Here is a 25,435-nt window from a genome sequence, read left to right on the forward strand (position 1 = left end):
CATTATTCAAATTCCCGTGGCAGTCTGGCTGCCCCCACCCCTTTGCGTGGCGCACTTCGCTGTTGCCGTCACCAGCCCGGGTTTCCTTCCTTTACTGCTGATGGATCAGGCAAAACACATGCAAACCAGGCGTGTGAGCAAAGCAATCCAACCAGAAAGAACTCAAGCTCCTTCTTTTAAAAATAATTTTTATAATATCTTATTTATTTGAGAGGAGATAGATAAGACAGCAAGAGAGAGAGAGAATGAGCATGCTAGGGGCCTCTAGCCACTACAAACAAAGTCCAGACACATGTGCCGCCTTGTGCATCTGGCTTATGCAGGTACTGGGGAATTGAACCTGCATCCTTAGGCTTTGCAGACAAGTGCCTTAGCTGCTAAGCCATGTCTCCAGCCCTCAAGCTCCTTTTTGACTCCAAGGCACACAGCTCCTCTTTTACTTTATGCTGCCTTCAATGCCACAGCTTTATAAAAACTGGATGCTAAAGACAATGTGGGTAATGATTCCTGGGGTGAGGGTGGAAAGCAGACCCTAGGGACCTGTGTGAGCCTATGGATGCCACTAGTAAGAGGCATATGGGGATCGTGATGGGCACAAAAGGACTTGTTATTTCCACCAACAATGCATATATTTTATTGGTAAAAATCTAGTAATTTACAAAGTTCAAATCTTAACTGAGTAACTTCAATTCTCCAAAGTACATGAGAAGATTTTTTATGTGGTATGTGTGCATATATTATGTTTGCATGTACAGTATATGTATATGTGTGGAAGCCAGAGACTGACATGTTATTCTCGCTGGTCTCCAGTAGAAGGTAAGGTCTCTCACTGAATCCAAAGTTCACCCATTCAGCTAATCTAGTTAGCCAGCTTGTCCCAGGGATCCCTGGACTCTGCCTCCTGAGTACTAGGATTATAGATAGGCTGCCATGCACATTTGGCATTTAGGTAGGTGCTGGGGATCCCAACCCCAGCTCCCATGCCTGTGTACTATGTATTTATTCATCTCATGATGCAGTATTTGTAAAAAAAAAAAAAAAAAAAAAAAAAAAAAAAAAAAAAAAAAAAAAAAGCAGACTGAAGAGGGTATCTCAGTGGTTAAAGGTACTTGCTTATAAAGCCTGATGACCTGGGTTTAATTTCCCAGTACCCTCATAGAGCAAAGTAGACAGTGGACATGTATTTGGACTTCTTTTGCAGTAGCAAGAGGTTCCAGTGCATCCATACTCTCTGCCTCTCATTGTCCCCTTCCCTCCCTCTCACATAAATGAATAAATGTTTATAAAACAAACAAACAAACAAACAAAAATGCCACATGACAGTTAAACAGTATCTTGCTAGGCAGCCTATGGAAGAGGCTTTTGATTTTCTCAAGGAAAATGAAAAGAGGTCACAGGTGCAGTACACAAAAGCAATGCAAAAAGGCAATAAAATCTCTTCTTCTCCCCCTTCTGACGGTTGTCTTCATGTTCCTTTCAAACCCACTGACAGAAATCCTTGCATTATTTGAGCAACAGACAACAATCACAAGGTGGTGAACACAGCACATGCAGCAATACCTGTTTCAGGTCTTCCTTTGAGACTGGTTTTGAAAAGAGTTTGAATTGCCTGTTTGAGCAGGGACAATTTGCCTTTATTCCCCATTTTACTCTTACAGAATGCACAATGTCTCCAACATCATACAGTGCTAAAAGAAAGGGCAGAAGGAAACATCTGAATAAGAGCATCATGTACTTTCGACCTCAACCTACCCAAGAAGAAACTAACTTTCCTCATAGGACTTGGTTCAGCACTATACTTCATCCCTCTTTTTCACCCTCCTCCCCTTTCTTTCCTCCTACAAAGCTACCCACACGACTTTAAAAAGCATGGGAATATTAATGTTTCTAGACAAATCATGGAATAGTACTAAATTAAAGTGAGGAATCACACTACAGAAAGTAAATTCAAAGTGCCAGCCCATATTGGGAAGGTCATGGACCCCTGCCCACACGAAGTACCTTTGCCAGGAATGATCTGCGTGGGCATTAGGTTCTCAGGTTCATGTATCTGACTCTTCACACACCTTAGCCAAGCAAAAGTCTTGTAGGCGGCACCTGCAAATGACTGACTTGTGGTTAGCTGTTCTCCATGGGCCCTGCAGGCCCAGTGCCTCAGAAACCCAACCTCAAAATCAATGAAACAAAGTTCAGTGTGTCAGGGACTGGAGAATAAATATTCACTTCTCACCCTGTTGGCAGTTCTTCTTCTTCATTCGGTAGCAATCCACACACACTCCAAACCCACACCGAGGGCACACCCAGTGCAGGTTGAAGATCGTGGTGTCACACACATCACACATTTCTCGAACACCTTTGACAGCCCGCTTCCAAGCAACTTGCCCTGCAAGAATCAATAAACCTTTCAGTAATGGGGAGGAGAGGGCTTTTGAAATTAAACACAGGTGAGAATAGTAGTCCTCTTTGGGACCAGAGTCCTCACTAAGTATTCAACTCCCCTGGGTTCCCCCAGCACTCCTATCAACACACACTGGTGCCACTTACTCTGGCCTGCTCCCACTGAATATACCATACTATGGCTCTGTCTTTCCAAGGAGTCCACACTATGCTCAAGTGGCAGCCTCATCCCAGCTGTGTGATAGAGCCAGAGGTATCCTATAGCAGCAGTTCATCCTTAACTGCTGAGCCATCTACCAGCCTATCATGAGTCCTGAAGAGACCATCAAGGCAACAATGGTCAGGCTTTCTCTAAGAGAAAAACTATATTCAGATACATGAACCAAACAATTGGTGCAGAGCATGCATGATACCCTGATCCGCTATGATAACCCATGGAAAACCCCACAGTGCTCAGGTTCCTGGAAGAGGCAGCATATTAACTTACTTTGGGGTACAGTAATCCAAGATCAGTTCCCTCACCACCCAGTCAGAAATCTGACTGTGTCAATGCTAAGAGTGATGCCTACCAGCCAACAGGACTAACTCACACGAACCAAATATCTAATATACTAGGATACAACCAGGACTCTCTACAGTAGCTTTATTCACTCTACTGACCAACCCTACAGATAGGTAACTGACAGGAGGGATCCTCTAGGACTGGGGCACCCCACTGTCCCTGCCTCAAGCAGAGGCGTACACAATCAAGTAGCCACATCAAATATCCAAACACTTCAAGGAGAAGTGGGGGTGGGGGATTGGTGGTTTCTAATCACAAAAAAGCCCAATGATGCCCGTCAGGGTCTCAGTCTGTCTACCACTGGGTCAACACTGTTGCATACTTGCTCTACTGAAACCATCTTTTCCAAATCCATTCTGTAGTGAATTCATTCGGAACACAACTCAAATGACCAAACTGAAATATTCCAACAGCTAAGAAAACATCTGCTATTATAAGGTAATGTAGTAGCCCAGCATTAATATCTAAGAGCTTCTGGCATTTTATAAGATTTTATGATCTTCATCCTTATCATTTGGATTAGACTGTTTTAGTAGAGAAAGTAGTATTCTATCTCCTCACTCCTCTTTGAAGGACTACTTACAACTGAGGAAACTAAAAGTCTAAAGGTAGGCAGACATCCACTTCTTAGTATCAGATCAGAAGGGAAGGCCTGTTGTTAGGGTGGCTTTTTTTTCTTGTTTGTTTGTTTCTGTTTTTTTGAGGTAGGGTGTCACTCTAGCCCAGGCTGACTGGAAGTTCACTATGTAGTCTCAGGGTGTCCTTGACTTATGGCGATCCTCCTACCTCTGCCTCCAGAACGCTGGGATTAAAGGTGTGCGCCACCATGCCCAGCTGTAGGGTGGCATCTTTTATTGTCACTCATGGCATTTAATTTCTCTAATCTGGCTAGTGTGTTACATAAGAAAGGAATAGGATAATAACTAGTGCAAGGAGGAAAGGTTCATCCCATGTAAGTCTCCAGGAAGAGTTCATTAAGCATGGTCTCTCCTGCCCCAAGGCATGTCTCACTCTACCCTAGGCTGACCTGGAACTCAAGGCAATCCTCCTAGCTCAGTGCTAAGTATGGTCTTAAAAGACAACTGACTGCTTTTTTTCTGCATGCTAATTGAGGACAGAGAAAAAAAATCATTTAAAATAGCCCTCATGATTCAGGAAGGAAGCAACATTTCAAACAAACGTCTCTACACTGCACTTATCTATACACTACCACTAGAGTGGTCACCTAAGAAATTTCTTTAAATTGACTACTTATACCCAAACATACTTAGTAAGGAAACCAGACATCATTACTAAAAATGGAAAACCTGCATCTTGTCCCATGGAGACTACAGGGAAATAAAAGGTTGAATCAATCCTTGGTTTCAGAACATTCCCACAGCATGGCATCATTCTATGCTCTCTTTAGTATGATTCCTGGGGCCTCAGGAGCACTTGATTCCAATGGCCTATACTCAGCTCCAGACTCCAGCTGCTAGCTCCTGTTACTTAAATTCTGAGAAGTAAGAGGATCCAAAGCCTGAAGCTAGCATCAGTTAGTTCCTGGCAGTTACAACCAAGTTTTTTGGTTTTGTTAAGCATTTTATTCATTTGCAAGGTAAGAGAGTAAATGAGTGAGTGCATGTGCCAGGGCCTCTATCCCATGCAAACAAACTCCAGATTCATGTGCTATTTTGTGCTTTATGTGGTTACTGGGGAATCAAGCCCAAGTTGTTAGGCTTTGCAGGCAAGTGCCTTAAGTGCTGTGCCATCTCTCCAGCCTTTATAACTAAGCTTCTTAAGAATGGTATGGATTTTTATATTTACTTATTTTTAAAATATATACTTTATTTATTTGAGAGAGAGAATGAGAATGGGCACACCAGGGCCTTCAGCCACTGCAAATGACTCCAGATGCATGTTCTACCTTGCACATCTGGATTACGTGGGTTCTGGGGAATTGAACCTGAGTCTGTTGGCTTTGCAGGCAAGTGCCTTAACTGCTAAAGCCACCTCTTCAGCCCAGGATTCTTGCATTTAAACTATATGGTTATGCAAGCCCAAAGATTTATACCTGAAGAATGGAAAAACTTCACTGTTAACACTAATTCATTTGGGGAATATTGAATGGTGAAAAAAAACAATTGTAAAACAAGCACCTCGTGGTGTTTATTTTTACAGAGCACCTGGACAGGGAGAGGTATGCTGTCCTCCTAGATGCCATGGAGGTCTGCCTCTCATATGTCACCAACACTGGTCTCTGTTGCTTACGGAGCTGCCAGATTAGTAAAGAATGCTCCCAAAGAGTGGAAGATACATGCACACACCTATCTAGAACCTCCAAATTGTCCTTTCAAGACTTGGATGTGAAAAGAATGACCTCCATCTGAGCCAATACTTATTCCTATGCCTGGAATCCTGTCCAACAGACTTCAACTTAGGAGGCAAAAAGTACAACCTGTCCAGGCTTATTTTCTTTGAAATGTATTGTGGATCAAGACTCTGTCTGAGGCTGAGGAGATGGTTCAGCAAATAAAGGTGCTTGCTTGCAAAGCCTGACGGCCTGGGTTCAATTCCATAGTAACCACATAAAGTAGAAGCATAAAGTGATGCATGTATCTAGAGTTTAAAATTGCAGCAGCTAGAGGCCCTAGAGCACCTGTTTCTCTTCCACTCTCAAATAAATACTCTTTGGAGCTAGAGATGGTTCAGTGGTTAAAAGGCCCTTGCTACAAAGCCTGCTGGCTCAGGTTCAATTCCTCAGTATCCACATAAAGCCAGATGCAAAGTGGCACATGATTTGGAGTTCATTTGCAGTGGCAAGAGGCCCTGGTATGGCCATTCTTTCTCTCCTTTTCCTCTCTCTGCTGAAAAAGGGGGGCGGGGAGGACGGGGACGGGGACAGACGACTTAAAATAAACCAGCCTGGGGTCAAATCTCCTGGTAAGCTTGCACTGCTGGTGAGGCTAAATAAACGCCATCACCACTTACCTTGACCTTCCTTAACAAAGGAGTTCCATCCACTACTTTGATAGTCTAAATATAAACCCTACAGACAACAGACTGATGAAACCTGTTAAAAAAGGAAACTTGCAACCTCATTTTACTAGACATCTACAATGCTGGTGAAAAATGAAACTCACACAATTTGAAATGAAACAAAGTTCAAGTTGGATTCAAAACTCCTACCCCCTAAGAGATGCTCTTACTGTGTGGCTCAATAGTTGACATAGCTTCCTTTTCAGAAATCACCATTTGACAGAAGTGGTCTCCAATGTTGGCCAAGATATATTTTGCTGTGTCCAAATCAGTTCCTGTAACATTTTTGGTCAAAGGTAGCCACAAGCCAATTGCTTCACTGTCATACTTGTTTGGTGTTAAGAAGCCTTCTACACGTAATACACCATGTTTATTGAATTTTAACCTAGGAGAGTAGAAAAAATGAACAAAATTGACTTACATCATATTTCAACCAATACAGCCCTTCCCAGTCTTCTTATTCTCCATGGCTAACAATAGCACATTACTTAATGATGTCTCTAAAGAAATTTTTTTTTTAAAAAAACTTGTTTTTCTCCTGAAAGACAAGCTACAAAGGGTTAGAGACATACAGTCCAACCAAAAGATAATCATCCTGCCTGCAGAAACAACTTTTACCTACTAAACTCAAAATGGAACAGGAAAGACAAATTCACACAGAAGCAAGCTGACAACCTTTAACCAAAGGTGGCAAGTCTGATCAGAACTGACACAAACTACTGCTTCAAGAATAATGCTTGGCAAGAGAAGGAAGGGAACTCTAGGCAGTCACCAAAGCTATGGCCACACTGACCGGGGAGGGGGTTAGTGCCCCCATGAACGCCCACCGCATATTACGGTGCAAGTTCCTGAAATGAAAGGAAACCCTAAGATGCCCTCAGAACCTAAGAAGTGAAGGGCAGAACACGTCCTCAGTATTCACTTTCAGTCATCTCCAACATATGGATGGTTTTTAAAGATGATGTGTACTAGTTCTGAATTCTTTCAAACATTACCATAATTATGTTTCTATGGAGGCATAAGAAATTGACATAAAACAGTGAAGTTAAATAAAAGCAGAAAACAAAGTGCTGACTTTGGATTTTGTGGGGTTAATATACAGAAGACTGTAGGATAGAGATGGTAACTGAGATTGCTTTGTAAGAAAAGGGAAGCATTCAGGAAGTGAAGGAACATTCAGGCAATGTATTAGAACAGGGGATATGGGTGACAAGACACTAATTAAGGAAAACCATTTGTCAAGAACTTATAATCAAGGTACAATGATACACATGTATGAAAATGTCATAATGAAATGCATTCTTTTGTACAAATTTAAAAAATTATAAAATGCTGTTCTGTTCAGAAGAGTATACAATAAACTGGAAAACCAAGCCACTACTAGTAGTATAACAAATGCAAAGTTCATTTCCTACAAAGGAGATACAAGCTTATAACTAAAAGCCCAAATTAAAGACAGTCACAGTATTAAATAAAAATATATTTTTAAGAAGTATTAAGAGTTGGCTGGTGAGATGTCTTAGCAGTTAAGGTGTTTTTCGGCAAAGCCTAAGGACCTAGGTACCTACAGTACCCACGTAACCCAGATGCAGAAGAGGGTGCATTTGTCTGAAGTTCATTTGCAATACCTGGATTCCCTGGCATGCCCATTGTCTCTATCTGCCCCCTTTTCTCTCTCAAAATGGAAAAATAAAATAAAATAAAAATTTTAAGAAGTACTAGGCGTTGATGAGGATGTTGCTCAATGGCAAAATACCTGCCTAGCATGCATGAAGCTCGAGTTTCAATCTCTAGTACTGCAAAAAAAATAAAATAGTAAGAAATGTGTGGTTTCTCCAAAATACATACATCTAAATGTTTATACATCTTAAAACACTTGTTTGAGTATTGTGTACATGGATATGTTAGCAGTACCGCAGCTCTAAAGACTCTGGACATATCTTACCATGTGCTTCCACAATCCTTAGGAAGGAAGGGGGCAAAGTTGCATTTGAAACACTTCTACTTCACTAAATGATCTGAATGGGAAAGTGACCAGCAGAGACAAATCTAGTTGGTGTAAAGCTTTTTTACATTTATTTTTATTTATTTATTTATTTATGACAGAGAAAGAGGGAGAGAGAGAGAATGGGCGCGCCAGGGTCTCCAACCACTGCGAATGAACTTCAGACATGTGTGCCCCCTTGTGCATCTGGCTAACGTGGGCCCTGGGGAATTGAACCAGGGTCCTTTGGCTTTGCAGGCAAACACCTTAACAGTTAAAGCCATCCCTCCAGCCCAAGTTGGTGTAAAGCTTTTGAATCTTAACTTTCTCAATGCACACCAGGAGCCTCTAAGGTATCAAAACTACCTATACATTTAATCCACTCATTAACAGCCTTTTAACTTTGATTTAATTTACTTATTTGTGAACAGAGAGAGAAAGGGAGAAAGAATGCCAGGGCCTCTTGCCACTGCAAACAAACTCCATACTTCCAGATGCATGTGCCACTTTCTGCAGCTTTACATGGGCCTTGGGGACTCAAACCCAGGCCAACAGGCTTTACAAACAAGTACCTTTAGCCACTGAACTATCTCCTCAGACTTAACTTTGATTTTAAATAAGACCTTAACTTAGAACAAAATTAAGAAACAGGAGGATAGAAAAGTCAATACCTATTTATAATTAGAACTAATTCAACCTAAAAACATCTTGACTTCTGTGAAAGTATATTACATCTAAAGTTTGGGCTGGAGAGATGGCTTAGTGGTTAAGCGCTTGCCTGTGAAGCCTAAGGACCCTGGTTCGAGGCTCGGTTCCCCAGGTCCCACGTTAGCCAGATGCACAAGGGGGCGCACGCATCTGGAGTTCGTTTACAGAGGCTGGAAGCTCTGGTGTGCCCATTCTCTCTCTCTCCCTCTGCCTTCTTCTCTCTGTCGCTCTCAAATAAATAAATAAATAAAATTTTTTTTTAAATGTAAAGTTCATCTGTACCCAGAATAACATTGTTCATTTGTGTCTCAACAAAACAGAAGATCAGGTTGCCATTTTCTTTATTCAGGGACAGATTATATATGACTTTTAAAATAAGAAGTGAAAGTAGAAGGGGCATTACTGGGAATAAAAAAGAATAGCAGTGCAGGAGAGGACAAGAGAAGGTGACTTAGTTGGAGTAAGTATGATCAAAGTATATTACATACACATGAAAATGTCATTAAATCCATGGTTTTGTACAGAGAAAAACACCACTGATAGAGTAGGAGACAAGTTTATACACAGTTAAGATATGAAAACTAATGCCAGGCGTGGTGGTGCACGCCTTTAATCCCACCACTTGGGAGGCAGAGGTAGGAGAACCACTATGAGTCTGAGACCACCCTGAGACTACATAGTTAATTCCAGGTCAGCCTGGGCTAGAGAGAAACCTTACCTATGAAAACTAAACTACAAAACAAACAGTCAGATACAAACTTTCCTGACACCCTAGGACAATTAATGTTTCTGACACTTCTATAAAATGCCTTTCATGTGGGATGATTCTGTTGTCTTTTTTCATTATTAAGGATTCAGGGAAGAAACATAATAAAGGAATAGACAAACTGCCATCTGACCTCTTGACTTAAAAAAATAAGACAGAGAGAAGAAGTCCAGACACAAGCACCACTTTTGTGCACCTGGTTTTACCTGGGCACTGGGGAATCAAACCCAGGTTATCAAGCTTTGCAAGGAAGCACACTGAATTGCTGAACTATCTCCACAGTCCCTCCTTCTGACTTTTCTTTGGTTTTTCCAAGGTAGAGTATCATAGCTCAGGCTGACCTGGAATTGACTATGTAGTCTCAGGGAGGCCTCAAACTCATGGCTATCCTCCTACCTCTGCCTCCTGAGTGCTGGGATTAAAGGCATGTGCCACCATGCCCGGCCTGACGTTTTTTAAAAAAAGATTTATTATTTTCATTTATTTCAGAGAAAGCAGGTGCGCCATGGCCTCTAGCCACTGCAAACGAACTCCAGATGCATGTGCCATTTTGTACATCTGGCTTAGGTAGAACCTGGATCCTTAGGCTTCACAGGCAAATGCATTAACTGGTAAGCTATCTCTCCAGCCCTCATTCTGACTTTTTAAAACAGCAGTTTTTGAATAATGATTCAGGTTTTTTTTTTTTTGTTGCTTCAGGGTTTAGTTTGTTAAATGACTTATGTTGATGACTAACATGTCCATTTTTACCTCAATGGAGTAGTATGTGATAAATGAACTTAACAATACACCATATACAAAGATAATCATGCATACACACATGCCTGTTTTTGTTGGCAAAGGAACAGACACAGGCCTACTAGACCTTGCCAGTGGGCATACAGCACACAAGTGCTCCTTCCTGAGGGAAATTTAGCAGCACATGTATCACGCCTATACACACCCACCCAATGCAGAAACACTGCTTCCAGAAACCCTTCCAAAGTAAGTAGTCACAGATGTCCACAATGAGATGATCATTTCTACATTATTTCTACTGGCAAAAAATACAAATCGAGCTACTGAACATGGTGGCACATGCCTTTAATCCCGTAATTCAGGAGGCTGAAGTATAAGGATCACTGTGAGTCTGAGGCCTGCCTGGCGCTATACAGTAAGTTCCAGGTCAACCTGAGCTACAGTAAAACCAAATATAAAACAACAAAAAAGATCCTAATATCAATAAAAGAGTTCGTAAAATGAACTCTCAAACTTAATGGGTCCTAATATATCTAACGAAGAAATATAAAAGTATTTGGAGAAACAAAGTAACATGATGAAGTTTTCTATCATATACACTGGGAAAATAAAATTCAAAAGATTACATATAATACAAGATATGCTTCAAGACTTATGAGCCAACAAATACTAAAAATGAACTGAAAATTTAGTAGCTATCATAATTTTTCAGAATTTTTCTAACTTTTACAAGTTTGTGTTTTTAAGCTTTTTTGCTTTATAAAAAAGTTTACATAATATTTTATTTTATTTTTTGTTCATTTTTATTTATTTATTTGAGAGTGACAGAGAGAGAAAGAGGCAGATAGAGTGAGAGAGATTGAGAATGGGTGCACCAGGGCTTCCAGCCACTGCAAAGGAACTCCAGACTAACATGGGTCCTGGAGAATCGAGCCTCGAATTGGGGTCCTTAGGCTTCATAGGCAAGCGCTTAACTGCTAAGCCATCTCTCCAGCCCTACATAGTATTTTAAATTTAATATATATATTATATATATATATATATATATATATATATATATATATATATACATACATACACACACTTATTTACTTATTTATTTATTTACAAGCAGGGAGGGAGAATGAGTATGAGATGGGTGTGTCAAGAACTCTAGCCACTGCAAACCAACTCCAGATACTACCCACTTTGTACCTGGCTTTGTGGAGGTACTGGGAAATTGAACCCAGGTCCTTAGGCTTTGCAGACAAATGCCTTAACTGCTGAGCCATCTTTCCAGCCCTAAAATAAAAATTTAAAGTTGGGCATGATGGAGTACACAATTAATCCCAGTGCCTGGGAGGTAGAGGTAGAAGGATCATTGTGAGTGTGAGTCCAGCCTGGGGCTACAGAGTGAGACCCTACCTTAACAACTTTTTGTTTGTTTCTGTTTTTCAAGGTAGGGTCTAGGTAGGGTCTCACTCTAGGCCAGGTTGACCTGGCAATCACTATGTAGTCTCAGACTGGCCTCGAAACACTGGGATTAAGGTGTGTGCCGCCACGACCAGCTCATAAATGAAAACAAATATTTTTTAAACAAAGGGGATAGAGATGACTCAATATAGTTAAAGACACTTACTTTCAAAGAGTGCCAGCCGGGGTTCAATTCCCCAGGCAACCAATTACAGCTGGACACAAATCCCAGCACTTATGAGGCAGAGGTAAGAGGATCACTGAGTTCAAGGTTAGCCTGGAGTTAAGAGTTCCAGGTCAGCCTGGGCTATGAGAGTCGACCTCAAAAAATGTGTCACACATCTAGTGTTCCTTTGCAGCAATCAAGAGATTCTGACATGTGCACAAAATAAATAATAATTTAAAAATGTAGCCAGGCGTGGTGGTACACGTTTTCAATCCCAGCACTCGGAAGGCAGAGGTAGGAGGATGGTGGTGAGTTCGAGACCAGCCAGAAACTACATAGTGAGTTCCAGGTCAGGTTGAGCCAGGGCAGAAAGACCCTACCTCAAAACAAAACAAAACAAAAAATGTTCTATGTTTCCAAACTTTGACTTCCTGTTGTCAGAAGCTGGTTCTTCCCCCAGGGCCTCACCTTCTGAAGTGAAAGAAGCGGCAGAACACGGGGGAGTCCTTCTGCAGCTCCTTATCCTTGCGCAGGCTATCCAGGCGACACTCCCGGCACTTGGGCAGCTGGGCTACAATGTTCACGCAGGAGTCATCCTGAACGAAGGCCTCGCCACTCTGTTGCAGCTTCTTGAGTTTATCTGGGTCTGTCAAAACTGACTTCCGGGCTGGGGCTAAGAAAACAAAAGATTATGGAAATGGGACCTTAAATTTCTGCATATAACATCACTATGGGACTGAATTTTACTCAAAAAAGTCAATGTTCCCAAAGAGAGAACACTTTTCTCCATTTTAAGTTCAGTTGGAATTTCAAAACACTAGCCCAGAACAACTATTAAAACAACTATAAAAGTTTTGTTCTCTAAAAACAAATTGCCAATGGTGAGAATCCACCTCGCAACCTAAAACCCCAAATTCAACAACCAGATTCACAACTCCAAATTACTTCATACTTCTACTGTTTCTTGGTCTGGGGGAACTTTTCTGCTTGCCTCTGCTTTATAGTTTGGAGTAACTTCTCACTTTGATTACATGCATGATTTTCCCGTGGTCTCTGAATCTACCATGTGTGAACCTCCCTTATACTCTAGATCTACCATGTGGGCATGCTCACTAACTCCAGGCCTGCTACCTGTATAATTTCTTTAAACTTGGGGTAACCATGAATACAATTCTCCTTTGAATATCGTGGTCTCTGCTTTGATATTTTCTCTCGCCTATTTTTCCTTAAGTCATCACCATTTGACCTTTGAACTTTTTTCCATGGGGAAGACACATGGCAGACATCATGAATGTTCCTTCTAAATCTCCCCACAAGAGCTCCTAAGTACTATCCTCCACGTGCTTGTGGCTCTACTCCAGGCTTTCTTTAAAAGCCTCAATTTCTCATAAATGAACCTTATGAACTATGGCAGTGTCTTCCACATGACAGCGTATTTCCTATTTCCCATGTGTTTATGACTCTGCTCCAGCCTACCTTCCTAGACCCCAATCTCCCTTAAAATAACCCAATTTGTGGTTTTTCCCTAAATAACTTTAATAATCCACAATTTATTCTTCTTGAACCTGGCTTTATCAATTCTTTGTTAAAGGTAGGCCAGGACCCAAACTTCACTGCCAAGTCCTGCATCAAGGTCACATTCTTGACATGTCTTCCACTTCCTACATACCTGATGCTCCTTTCAGGACTAAGAGCACTGGCTAAGGGTAAGAGTTACAATTGGTATGAGAACTGGAAAGTAAGTGTTAACATGGTTTCTAAAGAAAAGAAAAAGATAAAAATGTCACAGGAAGAAGTAATCAGGCACTGTATTCACCCAAATAATGCAGAAAAGACTTCATCCATAAGCTAAAAACCTTAAGGAATACTTCCCAGAAAACAGAGGGAAGACCATTCACCACCTCAGAGAAAGGAGCTGAGAAGGGGGAGAAGAAACTTCTTAGGTAATAGTAATTACTGCTTTTTTCTTCAGGGAGCCAAGTGAGAGAGGCTAGCCTTGGAGAAAACTGGAAGATCCCAAACCAAAGAAAGTTAAAACAAACAAACCAAAAAACAGCCGTGTTATATTTAATTAATTTATTTACTTGAGATAAAGGGAGGCAAGAGGCAGCTAGAGAATGGGCAGAATAGGCCTCTAGCCACTGCAAACAAATTCCAGATGCATGTGCCTCCTTGTGCATCTGGCTTACATGGGTACTGGGGAATTGAACCTGGGTCCTTAGACTTTGCAGGCAAGTGCCTTAACTGCTAAACTATCTCTTCAGACCTAAAGAAAGTCTTAACTGAAATAAATGCTTCGATTATTACCTTGGAGAGTACCTAATCTAACTTCACTTAAACAGGCCTAGAGCACATTATTTCCTTGAACATTTTCATTCAGTTAAGAGTGCAATGAAGGATAAAGTAAAAATGGCGAGAAAATAGAGATTAGAAACACAGTTGGGGAATTTTAATTCATCAGGAACAGAAAGACCTGACATTCTTTGAGAGCTGGAGAGGGCTTCTAGAGATTACAAACCAAAGCCTAAAGGTTATCTTATCAAGCTGGTTTAAAAGAGGAAGTATGTCTAGATAAGCACGTTAATCGTCTGAACCTAGCTCTCTAGTGAGGACACTAGTTGATTCCATGGTGACTTTCAAAGAACAGACCCAAGAACAAAAGGGAAGGTCTACTTCTGAGGAGACATACATGCTATTCAATTTCACGTGGCCTTTTCTCTATAGCCATGAAGCACAGCAAGAGAGCAGAACCCACTCCCATCAGTTATTTCTGTACCCACAATTAACAGTTACTGAGTGCAGATGAGCAACCCTAGGGGGCTCTGATCCTCCTTTACAGTCTGCAGTCAAGTCACTGGAGACTGCAGGATACTAGTCCATGATGTGTACATGAATGTTCCTTTAAAATTCTATTACACAGGAACAGTTGCACAACATAGTAATTGAAACAAAGCTGTACTCCAGAACTCATTCAGGTACCCAACTATCTTTTTTTGTTTGTTTGTTCTGTTTTTCGAGGTAGGGTCTCACTCTAGCCCAGGCTGACCTGGAATTCACTATGTAGTCTCAGGGTGGCTTTGAACTCATGGAAATCCTCCTACCTGTCTGGGATTAAAGGCGTGCACCACCACACTCGGCTTCCCAACTATGATTTTTATTCTTTATTCTTTTTTTTTTGGTTTTTTGAGGTAAGGTCTCACTCTAGCCCAAGCTGACCTGGAATTCACTATGGAGTCTCAGGGTGGCCTTGAACTCACAGCGATCCTCCTACCTCTGCCTCCCAAGTGCTGAGATTAAAGGCGTGCGCCACCACGCCCAGCTGATTTTTATTCTTTACATAAACTGCAATGATTTGCTTCAAGTACTAGCTGTGAGGATAACTCCTCAAATGAATGGAACAGATATATGCTTAGGAATATTCCCTTTGTTTTGGGAGTTACATAGTTCCCAAGAACAGTATAATCTTAGGAAATTAGTTTCATGCAAACTAATAGCTGTACTGTGAATGATGAAGCTGGGTTAGCAGAACTCCCAGGCAGAACAAGTTTCTTCTGCTCCTCCAACCCCGTACCTACACAGGTCCACAAGTCAAAAGACTGCCCTGTAGTTTCAGAGGTCAGCTATTTAAAAACAAAAAACAAAAAACAAAAACAAAAAAAAACAGTTCGGGAGCTGGGTGTGGACAGTTCGGGAGCTGGGTGTGGTGGTGCACACCTTTAATCCCAGCACTCGGGCACTTGGGAGGCAGAGATAGGAGGGAGGCAGAGATAGGAGGAGTTCAAGGAGTGAGTTCAAGGCCACCCTGAGACTCCATAGTGAATTCCATGTCAGCCTGGGCTAAAGTGAGACCCTACCTCGAAAAACAAACAAAACAACAAAAAACCCAAAAACTAGCACTGGACTTTAGTGTGGGAATATTCTCTTTGATTGTGAGGCAGGATCTTAACTCTAGCCCAGGCTGGCCTCAAACTTAGTGTGATCCTCCTGCCTCAGCTTCCCAGAGTGTTGGGATTAAAGCAAGAGCTACCACATCTAGATGAATGTTCTGGGTTGTTGTTTTTTTTCCTTTTTTGGTTTTTTTGAAGTAGGGTCTCTCTCTAGTCTAGGCTGACCTGTAATTAACTATGTAGTCTCAAGGTGGCCTCAAACTCACAGTGATCCTACCTCTGTCTCCCAAGTGCTGGGATTAAAGGCATGCCCCACCATGCCTGGCTGCATGTTCATTTTTTACTGATCCAAATGAATAGGGCTTCATGGTTTTTCTTTGCTTGGTTGGGGAAAGGGGTATGTATAGTTTTAAAAATCTTTACAGCTGAGGTAGAGTGTTTGCCAAGCATGCACAAGGCTCTGGGTTTGGGCCCCAGCACCACATAAATGTGTGCAGTGATGCACACCATAATCTAAGCACGGGAGGTGGAGGCAGGAGAATCATCAATTTAAGGTCACCCTCAGATACAAAGTAAGTCTGAAGTCAGCATGGGCTACAGACCCTAAGGTCTCCAAAAAAACCTGCAAAATCCACTCTTGACTTTTCCCAAATAGCTGACAGGTATCAAAAAGTATCTTTACATTGTAACACTTCTGAACCTTGACATGCTGACCCATCCTCTTTGAACTCTACTAATAGTGCTTCTGGTGAGGACACCTTTATCAGAGTGTACCCTCAAACTTACAAAGCAGACTGAGTAACCCTTACCCACATGTTACAGATTGCTGCCCTTTCTGGATCTGGAGTACTTGGCATGTACTTAAGGAGGTATCTTGGGGGTGAGACTCAAGTGTAACACAAAATTCATTTCATGTACCTTAACAGCATATGCCCACACTGAGTACAACCCCACCACACGACATAAAGGTGCAGAACTTTCTACTTGTGTCACATTAGTGACCAAAGAGTTTCAGACTCTAAGACATTTAGGATTTTGAATTTTTCAATTAGGGATATATCATCTTTCCTACAATGCTCAGTTTGAAATGATGGTATAGCAAAACCTCTAAGACCTCTGCTTGGTATTTCAGCCCTATCATTAACATCTTTAAGCAAAAATCTTTTTTCCAGAGTAATGATGTAACTTTCAATGAAAAAGAAAAAACAAAACCTTGAGATAAGCTACCTGTGAGAGCACAGAGAACCACCACTTCTACTGCAACCTGGCATTATACAAAGAGACAGCAACAGCCTAACCCTAGAGATAAAGTAATCACTGGATCACTTTAGATTCTGTTTCAAAAATTATGTTCTCACACTCAAAAATTAGTAGCCACGAAATTATCTGTATAACAAGAACCAGTTAAGTCACAATCAATGGGATTAGCTTTAAAATGTTAACAGACCTTCACACTAGTTCACAGGATAAACTTGTTGGCATTAATTCATTTATACATATAATATGTTTTCTTTGAACTTAATTTTACAAAGTTTTTTGTTGTTATTGTTTTTTGAGAAAGAGTCTCGCTGTAGCCCAGGCTGACCTGAAACTCATTTTGTAGTCCCAGGCTGGCGTCGAACTCACAGTGATCCTCCTACCTCTCTTTGCCTCCTGATTAAATGCTTGCACCACCATGCCCAGTTATTTTCATATTTTTATCATAGGGCAAGAAACAAATACATATTAACTATCACACGTTCTATTCATTTTACCCAACCAATACATTCAGAAGAACTTACGGTTCAGGATTTTATTGCTGCTTCTTGTACAACAGCTTTCATTATTTACTTTTATTGAAGTCTCCTTTAAATTCTGTGACTGGCAACCAAAACTACAAGGTTCTACCTTTCTTTCTGCACAATTAAAAGGGCTGCTGGCACCTGCTTTCACTTCTGGCTTATTTGAAAGGACATCAGATGTGGAAGGTCTGTGTTCTAGGTGCTTTTGCAGTTCAGGCGACCTAGCAACTTCCAGTTCTGTCTTAGATGAAGCCGCTGCAGGAAAGCACTCCTTAGGAAGGCCCGTCACTGGCTGTAGACCAGACTCCAATCTATTCTCCTCATCAGGGTTTGCCTTAGGCTGGCTGCAGCTACCCTGGGGCTCATTCAGAACTTTCAAGTCTCCAGTGCCAAGCTGAGAAGATTTTGAAGAGAGCAGCCCTGCTTTGCAGACATCTGCTTTTGTTCTCAGTATTTCTGTCTTTGTGTTTAGACAGGAAGAAAGTTCTTCTGGCAAACTCTGCTTATGACATCTGAAAAACACAATGTGGAGAAGCAGCATTCATGTCTCTTTTATCTCTTACTCTCCCAAAATAATTTGGTTTGCTATGGCAACCAACACAAAAAGAAAAAAAGAATTTAGCATAGGCTTCTGTGAGCTAGAACTGAGAGCAAACTGTCAGTGGTTGGGAAAAAGTATCTTCCACACGCAGAATAATACAATCCGTCCCTCTCTCTGTGTTCTCATGAAGGCTTCATTGCTTCAAGTTAGTTCTACATCACAGACTATAATGTTCCTTAGATTTCCCTCAAAACAATCCCATACAGAATCAAAAAGCATATGCCAGGTCTGAAGAGATGGCTCAGAGGTTAAGGTGCTTGCCTGAAAAGCCTAACAACCAGGGTTCCACTCCCAAGAGCCCACTTAAAGCCAGGTGCACAAAGTGGCACATGCATCTGGAGTTCATTTGCAGCAGCTAGAGGCTCAGGTACACATATTCTCTTTCTTTGTACAGGAAGTGGTAGTGTACGCCTTTAATCCCAGTACTCAGGAAACAGATGTGCGAGGATCTCTGTGAGTTCAAGGCCACCCTGAGACTACAGAGTAAATTCCAGATCAGCCTAGGCTAGAGTGAGACCCTAACTCGAAAAACAAAACAACAACAAAAAGGTATACTTAGCTGTTAAAAAAAAGCCTGTGTAGGGTGTGGGGAACATAGCTCAAACACATAAAACGCTTGCCTCACCAGTATGAAGACACAACTTTGGATCTTTAGAATCCAGACACAATAGTTAAATCTCTATAATCTGAGACTTCCTGCAGCAAGATAGGAGGCAGAGACAGGAGAATCCCAGAAGCTCTCAGGCCAGAAGCCTGGTGTATGCAGAGTGAACACCACAAGGGATCCTGCCTCAAACAAATTAGAGGACTGCCACCTTAAAAGACCCTCATCCTGGGCTGGAGAGATGGCTTAACGGTTAAGCGCTTGCCTGTGAAGCCTAAGAACCCCGGTTCGAGGCTCGGTTCCCCAGGTCCCACATTAGCCAGATGCACAAGGGGGCGTACGTGTCTGGAGTTCGTTTGCAGAGGCTGGAAGCCCCGGCGTGCCCATTCTCTTTCTCCCTCTATTTGTCTTTCTCTCTGTGTCTGTTGCTCTCAGATAAATAAATAAATAATTTTAAAAAAAAGAAATGTTAGAAAAAAGGCCCTCATCCTCATTTATATACAACAAACTAATTTAAAAACCATCAACTGTTGTAGTCAGATTCGCACTGCTGCCCAAAACAACAACAAAAAAAAAAAAAAAAAAAAAAAAAAAAAAAAAAAAAACTTGACCAAAAAAGGGTTTATTTTGGCTTACAGGCTCGAGGGGAAGCTCCATGATGGCAGGGGGAAATAATGGCATGAGCAGAGGGTGGAAATCACCCCTGGCCGACAGCAACAGGAGAGTGTGCCAAACACTGGCAAGAGGACACTGGCTATATAATACCCATAAGCCTGTCCCCAACAATACACTGCCCCCAGGAAGCATTAGTTCCCAAATCTCCATCAGCTGGAAACACCTAAGTTTATGGGGGACACTTGAATCAAACCACCACATTCTGTCCCTGGCCCCCATAAACTGATAACCATCCAGGATGTAAAATACAATGATTCAGTCCAACTCTGAAAGTCCCCATATTTTTTAATCAATCTTTATGATGTTCAAACATCCCACAATCAAAGGTCTTTTAACTGAGCCATAATACAAAACCAATAATGGCACACAGAATAGACATTCACACTGCAAGAGATAGCATTGGGCATAGCAAAGAAATATTTAGCCAATACAAGATTTAAACAGGACAAACATCAAACTCTATAGCTCCAAGTCTAACAACTCTAGCCAATGTCACATCTTCAAGTCCGATAATTCTAATCAGCAACAAGTCTCTGGAGTTCCAATTCCACTCCTCCAGCTAGGCTTCTCACAGTCCTGGTAAACTTCATCGGGGCTGGCAACTCTCCATCTCGTGCTCCCGGCATTTCCACTGGGTCTCCATGCAGGCATCTAGCAAACCTGTTTCACACTGCCCACAGCTGTTTCCAAGCACAAGACCTCATTGCAAAGTCAATGACCTTCTCTTTCCTGCCTTTCTTTCTTTTTTTTTTTTTTTGTTGGTTTTCTGAGGTAGGGTCTCACTGTATCCCAGGCTGACCTGGAATTCACTCTGTAGTCTCAGGGTGGCCTCGAACTCACAGAAATCCTACCTCTGTCTCCCGAGTGCTGGGATTAAAGGCGTGTGCCACCACGCCCAGCCTCCTGCATTTCTTATACTCCACAATACCAGGCAGGATGCCAGTTTGTTAATCCAGGGGGGAATAAAGCAGACTTTGAAGAATAGGACATTCCTTCAGCATTAGGCCCCTTCAAAAGATTGCATTCTTTCTGTTGTCTCAATGCAGTTCAGCTGGCCAAATCTCTCTCAATGGTTGTAATCTTTCATATAGTTGCAGCTGAGCAGGCAGCACTTTTGGCTCAGAGATTTCTTTCTGTGCCATATCCCTCTGCACACACCAGTCCGTTTCTCCGCACTGCAACCCTGCACAAGTTCTCAGGACATGGCCATAACAACAAGCCTCTCACACAAACCCCTTCTAGCCCAGTCAAAGATCCTTTTCACCCTTACAAGCCAAACCTCACAGTCAATAGATCTTACTGGATTCAGGTCTTGCAACTCTGACCAGAATAACCATCAAGCTGTACTTACAGAAGTGTAAGGTGTCTCTTAGGCCAAAGTTGCAAATTCATCCACATTCCTCTTGAAAATGAGCTCCAAAGGCCAAAGCCACACAGGAGTCTAGCAGCAAATGATACCACTCCTCGGAATGAATATTACTGTTGCAGTCAGGTTCGCATTGCTGCCAGAAAACATTGACCAAGAGCAACTTGTGGGGGGAAAAGGGTTTATTTTGGCTTGTGGGGGAAATGATGGCATGAGCAGAGGGTGGACATCATCCCCTGGGCAACAAGGTGGATAATAGTAAGAGGAGTGTGCCAAACAAACATTGGCAAGGGGACACTGGCTATAATACCCATAAGCCCATCCTCAACAATACACTGCCTCCAAAAGGTGTTAGTTCCCAAATCTCCATCAGCTGGGAACCTAGCAGTCAGAACACCTAAGTTGATGAGGGACACCTGAATCAAACCACCACAACAACCATGCAAGGTCAATTATGAAAGCTTCTTTTCGACCTCTTGTTCTAGTTCAGAGAAACCACTGCTGAACTCTCCTTTCTTATATAACAAAATTTAGTTTTTTAAATTTGAAACACTAAGCTAGTACTGCCTGCCAAAACTCAAAATCTCATAGTAGGGAAATATGTCAAGGTAAAAATCTTTAATGTCGATAATATTAGAAATCCCTTCAAATGACACAAAATGTCAATTTAAGGCTAACTACAATGCACTGGCAGCACAAAACCCTATCCTGCTGTGAATAACACGCAAACAGGAGTGGGAGGACCCAAAGCAGACAGGAAAGAGGACTGCGTCTTTGCTTGTGCATGGAATTCTTCACTTTTCTCACTACTTATTTATTATTATTACTTTTTTTTGAGGTAGGTTCTCACTCTAGCCCCCCCTTATGCATCTGGCTTACACTGGTCCTGGGGAATCGAACTGGGGTCCTTAGACTTCGCAGACAAGCACCTTAACTGCTAAGCCATTTCCCTAGCCCAAGAAAAGCAATTTTTTTTGTTTTTCGAGGAAGGTTCTCACTCTAGCCCAGGCTGACCTGGAATTCACTATGGAGTCTCAGGGTGGCCTCAAACTCTCAGCAATCCTCTGCCTCCCAAGTGCTAGGATTAAAGGCATGTGCCACCACACCTGGCTTCAAATACAGCGATTTTTTTATTGCTATGAATCAACACTTTTAACAACATACTACTCACCCTTGAGGAGTTTTTGCTCCAAGGTTAGGTGGAGAGTTGGCCGCCTGGGGAGTACTCTGCTGTCTTGGGTCCTTACTAGATGGAGTTGCTGCAGTACAGCCAAGCAGGATCTCCTTAAAAACTGTTGTGGGTACAGACTGCACAGGACATGCACTGGGAGAGGCCTAAAAGATATCAAACCAATAAACATTACAAAGAAAGCCCTTAGTTGGGGATTATGAAGTGTTGACAAAAGTCCAGATAATTTCCTTTAATACTAAACAAGCATACCATTGCCAAGTAAAACACCAGCAGAATAAACAACTGCTAAATCCCAAAATTAAGAACTCATATCTGATGGATATAAATAAATCATTCCAAGTTTTTCATAAAAGTTAAATGTTCCTATAAAAGACCAGAAGCTGGTCTTTTTCAGAACTGTTACTATGTTTGGAAAACACACAGATGTGTAGCAATTACTTATTAATGTAATGCACAGAAGTGAACTTTTAAGTAACAGTTTCAATGGTGACAACTTCATGTGCAATCACCTTGACATGACATCTTGAGTGCCCACCACTACACAGATTGGCAGGAGACCAGACCACATAGGACTCTTATAGGCAATGGAACCTACTGGGTACCATGATGAGCCTTTGAAATGCAATAAAAACTGAGGACATGTTCATATTCTTATATGGCTCAAGTCATAAAGATCATCCCCAGCTGCAAAAAAAAAATTAAGTCATGACAGGCCTATAGGACAAAGTTGGGCCATCCTCTCCCTTCCCATTTCACGTAATTTTATCTTTGAGAAATGTAAATACTGGGTCCATGCCTTACATCTACATTGTCTACAAAAATATAACCTCCTACCATGAAAAAGCTCCAGAGCTCAGCATTTTCTACTTCTATATGCAAAATTAATCTAGGCCCTCACCTGTCCTCTGCCTTTCTCAGTCATCTGCGTCACACTACAATGTCACCTGTATTTGCCTTGCCACAAATCTAAACTTGAAAAATGTTTGTCTTCTAATAATTGGTCTCTAGAATTTGATGTAAAATGCTTGTCAGTATTTATTGATTTACTGGTATTTTTTGCTTGTCAGTTTTTAAACCTGACAATTGCTAATAGGTATTTGTATACTCATGAATCTTTTGTTTTGGGTCTCATTCTAGCCCAGACCTGGAACTCGAATTCACAGCTATCCTCCTACCTTAGCCTCCAGAATCCTGGTATTAAAGGCATGTACCACCATGCCCAGCTCATAGTTTTGTTTTGTTTTTTTCTCACTTATTGTGGTAGCCTTAAAAAATGGCTATGTATTTTGTCTTTTCTAAGTATTATTACCCTATGGGGATAATAAAAACAACTAAAAATAAGAAAAATTGAATCACTAAGTTATGGCATTGCCTTAAATGATTTTCCAGCATTATATGACCTGATTATAGGTTATACTATTGTTGTCTCAGCTTTGTTAAATGACAGTGGGGCATTCTCTAGGTGTGTGCTTTTTGTTCTTTTTTTCCAAGGGGTCTTGACTATACTTAAATTTTATCTTCCTGGGCTTGCTTCCTAATACGTTTTTCTTTTCCTTCAAGGCAGGGTCTCACTCTAGTCCAGGCTGACCTGGAATTCACTATATAGTCTCAGGATGGCCTTGAACTCACGGTGATCCTCCTACCTCTGCCTCCCCAGTGCTGGGATAAAAGACGTGCGCCACTACGCCCGGCTCCTAATCCTTTAAATAAAAAAATTAGTTAAGTTTATTTCTAAAATGTACTTTCTGACTATACTAATATATATAATACTATGATAAACTGTCAGCCTCTCAAAGTTTAACTGTTAAATCATTACAAAATGCTTATTTCAAGGTTCACCTAAAAAAAAAAAAAAAAAAAAAAAGTTTCCTTTTACCAGACTTTTTCACCCATGGCCTTTCTTTCTTGAATGTTTTCAGTTGATGCACTAACACCTTTCCTTGAATCACCCTCCTGAATGCAATGCACTTACAAACTTGTGACTGCCAACCTGTGGATATATATTTTTACTCTACAGTATCTATCAAGCTGCTCAAGTCAAAAAACTCCCCTCTCATGCCCCATAGCTAATCAACAAATTAATAAATACTGCCTCTATTTTCAGAGTATTCACTGACTCTACCCACTTCTTTTCATGATACCATTTCCACCATCTTTCTCCTAGTCTATACATATCCTAGTTAGTCTGACTTCCTTGCTAATCCCTCTGCCTCCTATCCAGATTTATTCTAGCACAGAGGAACCTTTCTATAATTAACTCCCCCCCAGTACTCCATCTACACTGACGACCTCTCTGGTCTTCAATCTTCAAATATTCATCCTAAGCCCTTTCTACTCTGGGCCTTATACATGCTATTCCTTCTGCCTGCAATTTTCAGTGGCTGGCTGGTTCCATCCATTCACCCTTAAGTTTGCTGTATTCACCTTCTCAGTCTCTCTGATTACTCATTCCAAGTGTGCCACCAGCCACCACCTTATTCCATCACATGCCTGCCTGTTTCCATCTTTCACAGTACTCATCACACTGTGAAAGCACCTTTGACTTAGTTGTCAGTCTTCTCACAAGGGAACATACATTTCATATGGGCAGAGGCCCTGCTTCCTTGTCCACTGTCTGAACTGACCACATCAGACATATGGCAGATGTTCATTCAGAAAGACAGACTGGTGGAAATGAATGAATGAATGAATGAACAGAGATAGCACTTTGTATTTTCAAGGAGCTCTAAGTAAGTGTTACAAGTTACCTGAGGAGACAGGCAGTAGTAATGCTCACCACTGTAGATCACTATCTCCCATATACTAAATACTGGTAACTATTCATTGGAAGGCAGGATAAAGATAAGGAAAAAGGAGGAACCTGCTGTTTTCACAATACTGATTCACTGCAGTAAGGTAAGTAAGGACTTGGGGAAGAATAACAGCAGTAACAGTGATTCAATTCTGGTGTCAGACCTTGGTGTGAACTCAGTCTATGACACTTCTCAGCCGACTGTTCTCATTTATAAAGTGAGAGTAAAGCACTGTATAGGGCTAGTCTTTGCCATAGTGCTCAGCATACAGTACAATCAATTTTTAGAGATCAGCTACTTTAAAGCAATAAAATACTGTAATAATGTTTTCAATTATGTCACCATGTGACAGACTTAGCATAACTTTATAGAGTACTTTTTCTTCAAGAAACTGTAGTATATCCCTCACTTGCCTAAGGTTTAGCTCAACAGGAATAGGACTCCTGATTCCCAAACCCATCTTCACGTGCACTCTGCACTGGCCTCTCACTTGACAAAGGTCAAAGTTACTTCTTACCTGAAGAGTTTTCCCTGAAGGTCTTCTATACCAGTCATGGCAATAGTTCCTCCCTGCCAGCAGACGGAGATAATATAATTGAGTGTATGACAATATTCTTAAAAGGTCACTGCTGGCTCACACTCCTCAGCAGACTCTTTCCCAATTAACCAAACAATGTCATAACTCTGAGGAATAGTCTGCTAGGCAGAGAAGACCTTCAAGGAACCAGATTGTCACTGGCAAACAT

General features: G+C 41.4%; 1 protein-coding gene across 4 annotated transcripts in view; it reads right to left on the reverse strand.

The window, feature by feature from the left end:
• The window catches only part of Kdm3a (lysine demethylase 3A), a 64,570-nt gene that overhangs the window by 16,093 nt on the left and 23,042 nt on the right, over positions 1-25,435 (reverse strand). For 3 of the 4 annotated variants that reach the window (XM_045152668.1, XM_045152666.1, XM_045152667.1), the window contains exons 9-15: positions 21,877-22,040; positions 17,460-17,971; positions 12,260-12,464; positions 6,148-6,362; positions 2,231-2,383; positions 2,002-2,097; positions 1,561-1,688 (exon numbers count right to left, since the gene is read on the reverse strand). In XM_045152668.1, the coding sequence (XP_045008603.1) occupies positions 1,561-1,688; positions 2,002-2,097; positions 2,231-2,383; positions 6,148-6,362; positions 12,260-12,464; positions 17,460-17,971; positions 21,877-22,040 (1,473 nt within the window). The remainder of the gene's footprint in view (positions 1-1,560; positions 1,689-2,001; positions 2,098-2,230; positions 2,384-6,147; positions 6,363-12,259; positions 12,465-17,459; positions 17,972-21,876; positions 22,041-25,435) is intronic. The other variant, XM_045152669.1, reaches the window with a different exon arrangement.

Source organism: Jaculus jaculus, chromosome 6 (assembly GCF_020740685.1).
Source record: "Jaculus jaculus isolate mJacJac1 chromosome 6, mJacJac1.mat.Y.cur, whole genome shotgun sequence".
NCBI lineage: Eukaryota > Metazoa > Chordata > Mammalia > Rodentia > Dipodidae > Jaculus > Jaculus jaculus.